Genomic DNA, 6,513 nt, shown 5'->3' on the forward strand with positions numbered 1-6,513 from the left:
AACAGTATCCTGCCTCCCGGCGAGCTGACATTCAAAACGTTGAAGCGTAGAGAGTGTAAGCCGCTTTTTGTTACACACAAAAACATGCTCACACACACACTCACACACTCAAAGAGACGAGTCTTACATCTTTTCATGTGGTGCTTGTTACCGATCGTTTGCCAGAGCCGATGTATCTATATATGTACATATGCATACATTTACGACTGATTAATTGGCATAAGAGTACAAATTGCTATTGACATTGCCAACCCATTAGAAGTTTCCGCAAAATTTATGTTATTTTTGCCGATTGAACAAAAGGGAGACAAGTTCACACAGTTGTCAGTTTCTGTTTGTTGTTGGTGTGAGTGTGTGCGTGTGTGTGTGAAACCGATGACATTTTCAATTGGCCAATTAGGGCCAATTAAATGCTGGTAAAAGAGCAACACAAAAAAGGAGAACAACAAGAACTTCTCAAATGCCGGAACTGTTTTGTGGCATTAAAATAAAATATAAAAAAAAAAAAAACCAGCCACAAAAAGAAAAAAGTAAATAAATAAAGTAAGAAAGTTGCTTTGGACCTTCTTACTGCATACACGCACTGAGAGGCTTGATGGTGGTCCAAAGTTTAAGGGGGTGTTGCAGGATGTCAAATGGAACTGGCCTGGAAAATGCGGGCGCAAAAGTTTTGAGTTCTCCCCTCCTTTTTACCACAGTTGTCAAGTGCTGGGATAAGTGAGAGAGGAAATGCACTTTTGCGGCCCAAAGATCCTATCCACAAACTTTGCTCACGTGGCCAGGCTGACTGTCTCTCACTCTCACTCTCTCCCTCTCTCTCTCTCTCTTCCTCGGTCTCGGTTTCTATACTTATTTAATAAGCAATTATATGGCCTTAATTAAATGTTGAAAGATTTACATAATCATCACTGGCATCTGTGAATACATCGATAACCGTGTCCAGAGCTCCACTCTAAATAGATTTGATTTTCTTGGCAACGTTAATTGAATTTTCGGGTTACAATCGAATGTTACATTAAACAAATGCATAAGTAATTTACTAAGTAAGAGAGAGAGATGGATACAGAACAGCAAATACTGCTCAAGATTAGCATTTTCCTCATTTAGTATGTTAAGAACACATTCAATAAATCGCAAAGTGTGATGCAAATCATATTGAGCATTCAATCAATATTTAACCATATCTTAATCATCAACATCAGAACTAGATTCAAGGGTAACAACTATAATGAAGAGCTCATTGATTTCGATAATGCTTAATTTAAAATATTGATAAATGCAATGCCAGAAAAATGTCATTTGTCAGTTTCATAAAAATAATGAATTAAAATAGATTTGACTTCCGAGTTCTGAGCCATAAATATACGTAATATTTCAAGGAGTCTCCCACTATAAATCAAATCAAATTTGAACTTGAATGCACTAACTAAAAATTGGATATTCTAGTTCTTTTCTCCTTTCATTTGATTTATCAATACATCAATTGTTATGCCATAGAGCTAATTGCAATTAGATTTCATGGGATCCAAAGAAAGTTGAAGATGAAAAAAATCTAACTTACTTTCTGGGAATTTTTTATGCCATTTATTTTATTGGTCATAATTTTATCATATGGCAAAGTCATGCTAACGACTTTAAAGCAACATAAAAATCTGTTTTAAATTTATATAACAAAATAATTAAATTGTGCTTAACAAAATTTAATACAAGGCTGTGACTTGCTGTTTAATTAATTGGTATTTGCTACATTTATTTTTGCTTTGTTTGCATGGACATTTTAATTGATGGAATGATTATTGACAAATGTCCCGCATGAATAAGTCAATACAACACACAAATAAAGAACAAAAAAAATGTTATGAATTTCGATATTAAATAAATAGATTGACAATGTGTAACTTAGATTTAATATCCTGGCGAATCGCTTGAAGGTTTTCCCTTCAACTTTTTGCCATATTTTGTTTTCTTTTTGATTTGGTTTTGGACAAGGTTATTAGTTTCACGCAGAGTTCTTCTAGTTTTTTTTTATTTTTGTGTAATAGACAACCCGCAGATAATGAGATTAAGTTTGAGTTGAAGTTTATGCAGTAGTTGAAAAGCTATTTGTCTGACAATGAGTTTAATCAAATCAAAGTAAGCAGTGATTAAAGTTAATCGTAACTATTTTGCGTTGCCATTGCAGCACAGCACAGCACAGACTAATCGAAATAAAACGCTGGTAAATCGAAAAAATGCTGACCAACTATGGCGGCAATGACTCCGCCTTTAACTGTTTGTTCGCCTGCTTCTGCTTGGGATAACCGTAATTGAGATCCACGGTAAAGGTAAATACGCGGAACGGCAAGCGAAGCCAAGCCAAGCCAAGTCAAGTCAAGTCAAGTCACGGTCCGGTTCAGGTCCACCTTAAGTAAACGCAACGCGGCCAGGCACGTTTAAAGCAAAAGTCAACAAAAATATCGTAAAAATAAAAAAATCTCAGTAAATCAAAACATCCCAATGGATATGGACATGGCGCTGGACATGAATGACGCAGCCACCACCACCAGCCTGTGGATAACCAGTGCTGCACTTTCCCTATCCGAAATATTAGTGAATACCACAAGTCATGTTGTCACCACGTCACCAGCATCAACATCAACTGTGGAAACCACTGCTGTGGCTGCCGTAACAGCAACGGGGAAAGTTGTCCACGATGATGAGAAGCATCATCATCATCATCATCATCACCATCAGGATGAGGTGAACGACAACAATGTAACAACAGTCTTAAGGTAAGTGGGTAAGGGGGTATTATGTTAATCAGCTGATTCAGTTATGCAAAAACTGCCAAGAGAATGGAAAATGGAGAATGAAGTGTGAAGTAGACACTCAAATAAAGGATACAATAAGAGTTGAACAATAGATTTTCATTACTGATGATCCCACGATTGGGACAAACTACAGAGATGCAATACGAAAATATCTTCCCTACAACAAAGAACTAGTTTAAATTATTCAAATGATTATTGCAGGTGCCTTAAAAATTTGCATCATATTAGCTAGGGAACTGGAGGAAGTGCTATTCCTCTACAACATTGTGTTTACACGTTTTTGTTTTTGTTCTCAATTTGGCCCCAATAAGTAGGCAATAGAAAATACAACTCTACATATGTACATACAGATTATGCCCTTTCTATTTATGTATATTTATTTAATTTCAGCTCTTATCCCGGCTATATACACTATCGCGACAAATACGATCTAAGCTATATAGCCAAAGTAAATCCATTTTGGCTACAATTCGAACCACCACGGTCGAGTACCTTCTATATTATGGCAGCCCTCTATTGCCTGATATCGGTTGTGGGTTGCATTGGAAACGCATTTGTCATATTTATGTTCTCGAATCGAAAATCGTTGCGTACACCAGCCAATATATTGGTTATGAATCTGGCCATATGTGACTTTTTAATGCTGGTTAAATGTCCCATTGCCATCTATAATAATATCAAAGAGGGTCCTGCTTTAGGCGATATCGGTAGGTGAACGTAACGTATATTATATGCTAAGCTTGAACATCTATAGCAAAAATTTTGTTTGTACTCTCATTGACAGCTTGCCGGATCTATGGGTTTGTGGGTGGATTGAGTGGCACATGTGCCATAGGCACCTTGACAGCCATTGCCCTGGATCGTTATAATGTTGTGGTGCATCCGTTGCAGCCATTGAGACGATGTTCGAGGCTACGCTCGTACCTGGTTATAGTAATGATCTGGTGTTATAGTTTTCTATTCGCCATTATGCCCGCCCTCGATGTAGGATTGTCGGTATACGTGCCCGAAGGATATCTGACCACATGCAGTTTTGATTATTTGAATAAGGAAACACCAGCCCGCATTTTCATGGCCCTGTTCTTCGTGGCAGCCTATTGTGTGCCCCTCACTTGTATTATGTTCTCATATTTCTATATCCTAAAGGTGGTGTTCACAGCAAATCGAATACAATCGAATAAGGATAAGGCCAAGACGGAACAGAAATTAACATTCATAGTGGCGGCAATAATTGGTTTATGGTTTCTCGCTTGGTCTCCCTATGCCGTGGTCGCCATGATGGGTGTCTTCGGATTGGAGCAGCATATCACGCCATTGGGTTCGATGATACCAGCTCTATTTTGCAAAACGGCAGCCTGTGTGGATCCATATCTTTATGCAGCCACACATCCCAGATTTCGTGTGGAAGTCAGAATGTTGATCTATGGACGTGGGGTGTTACGTCGAGTGTCGACAACCCGCTCTTCGTATATCACACGATCGAGATCATCGTTTACCCGACGTTTGCGTACGGGTAGCGAGTTAGATATGCGTACAGAGCCCTATATAATGAACAATAATCTTATGATGGTCCCAGAGGAAACCGAAGAGAATGAGGAAATCGTTGTTGTCGCTGAGATCAATAATCCATCCAGATGCGTTTCCATGCATGAGCATACGAGTAAGTTCTAAAAACGAAAACTCCAAACGAATTCTGGTGAGGTGTGGTAAATAATGATGATAGTCTGTTTCAATGGTTTTTAGTCTAACTCAGTTTTCATTTCAACATGTTCCTTTCAAATTTTGCATATCTAAACTAAAAGGATTTCAAATTTCTCTAAAGTAGGAAGGTGAATGATGATATTTAATCTCAATTTAAAGAGATTTAAGCTAGATGGAGCTAAAAAAAAAAAACTACAAAATAGTAATTAAGGAATGATTCATTTTCTTTAAATACTATTTAAAAGAAAACAAACAATACAAAAAACAAACTCGACCATGAAATAAGAAAAGGTCTAATTACGAAAAAGGGGGAAAAAAATAAATACGAAAAAAAAGAACACGAAACGAAACGTTGAAGAAATACTTGGCCTATTGTAGTCAGTCAATTGTCATGGAAATCCATCTACAGCTGCAATTTCTTCTTCAAAGCCATGACAACGTCAACCTACATGCTTACATATAGTAGATACTTGTAGATGAATAACAACAAGACCATAAAGTGATAGGAAACATATATAATGAGCTTACGAAATATTACAATAGTTTATGGCGCGAGGGCTGGTCGATAAGTCTGGCATTGGTGATGGGGGAAGAGAGTGCGAGCCAACTTAATGTTTGTCCACTTTGTCAGTCAAGGTCAGCTACTTATCACAGAGCCCTCAGCTCTCTTTAATCATATACAACATACTTATATAAGTCAACATAGACATAAAGGGGGCAAGTTAAGCGTAAAGGCAGGTGGTTTTAGCCAATTATGTGTTAGAGGCAACAATTGGTACAAAACGTAAATTGCATAAGTAGTTATTGAATGGTTAGAATTTGTGTAGGAGGGCAGGCAAAATGAAATAATCCCATCACAAAGTACATTAATATCCCCTCCTAAAGTCGCATCCTTTCAAAAAGGAGTTCAGATAATTGCGATTGGGATTTCCGCCATGAGTGTGTATTGAATGAAAATGAAAGTCAAAGTCATCACCAAACAAAAATACAATTAGTCTTAAGTGTAAAACCAATTTCAATTTGGTAAACGAATAAGCTTTTAAATGTACTCTGTATATATTACACTAAGTGATTCAGCTTAAGCCCTAAGTATAAGTAAATTAAAACAACGCTCGATGTCTAAAATACCTTGCAGGCATTACGAATTGCTCTAAACAAACTTGATTACTTATATTTATTAGTTTGAGTTAAAAGACGAATTTAAAACAACAACAAAAAATAGTAACACAAATTTGTGAACAATATTTTTGGTCAATACCTTTTTTGTTGATATCCAAAGGTTAATTAAATACTTATGTATTATATGTGGCAATTTAGTTATTTTTATCAGAGTAGAAAAATAAAGTATATAAATGTTAGCAGTTCTAAATTTTGATAGAACAATGATATAGTAAGCTTCGTATATATACAAACATTTAACAAATAAAAGAGCATTAATTGAGAAACCAAAATGCGACATTCAAAAAGTCGTAAGCGAGTACTTGTACCTACTTATACATACATATAATATATGTTAATCTATCAAAACGAATTTATACATATATTCTATAGTTTTACCTAGATGTATTTGTATATATATAATATATATATATACCCTCTGAACAAAACAATGCTAAAAATGGGCATTTTAATTACTACCTAACAATTCCTCTGTGTGTTTGTCAATGTCTTTGTGTATATGTGTATGACTGTTTTTGTATGTGTGTGTGTGTGTCTGTGTGTGTGAACAATGAGCCTTTTTGCTTCTATTTAGTTGTTGTAATTGTTCCTTGAAAACAAAAAGGTCTAGTAGAAAAATACCAACCTAAACTAATTAAAATATATATAAAAAATGCACTTTGACAGCCATTGTTTGTATGTATTTAGCTTAATATGTGTGTATATGTATCTAAGCGTGTGAGAGAAGAAAGTGAACAAGAAGGGCAGGCCGAGAAATAGTTTCATTTATATAAGTTTTTAATTGAAAAAAATATATATATACTAAAATAAATGTCTGAAAAAA

General features: G+C 35.8%; 1 protein-coding gene across 1 annotated transcript; it reads left to right on the forward strand.

Annotated features, from left to right (window-relative positions):
* The first annotated feature begins 2,209 nt into the window (after positions 1-2,209).
* On the forward strand, positions 2,210-4,675 carry LOC6645331 (opsin, ultraviolet-sensitive). Its single transcript, XM_002068265.4, has 3 exons — positions 2,210-2,771; positions 3,201-3,517; positions 3,595-4,675. The coding sequence occupies exons 1-3, from the start codon at positions 2,497-2,499 to the stop codon at positions 4,479-4,481; spliced, it is 1,479 nt and encodes a 492-aa protein (XP_002068301.1). The 5' UTR covers positions 2,210-2,496; the 3' UTR covers positions 4,482-4,675.
* Positions 4,676-6,513: the final 1,838 nt, after the last annotated feature.

Source organism: Drosophila willistoni, assembly GCF_018902025.1.
Source record: "Drosophila willistoni isolate 14030-0811.24 chromosome XR unlocalized genomic scaffold, UCI_dwil_1.1 Seg143, whole genome shotgun sequence".
In the NCBI taxonomy this organism is placed as follows: domain Eukaryota; kingdom Metazoa; phylum Arthropoda; class Insecta; order Diptera; family Drosophilidae; genus Drosophila; species Drosophila willistoni.

What these genes read in the sequence shown, in the direction of transcription:
- LOC6645331 (XM_002068265.4), top strand. Translation starts at nt 2,497, where the DNA reads ATGGATATGGACATGGCGCTGGACATGAATGACGCAGCCACCACCACC. An exon ending in AATGTAACAACAGTCTTAAG is followed by an intron (nt 2,772 to 3,200) that starts GTAAGTGGGTAA and finishes ATTTAATTTCAG; the next exon opens with CTCTTATCCCGGCTATATAC. An exon ending in TCCTGCTTTAGGCGATATCG is followed by an intron (nt 3,518 to 3,594) that starts GTAGGTGAACGT and finishes TCTCATTGACAG; the next exon opens with CTTGCCGGATCTATGGGTTT.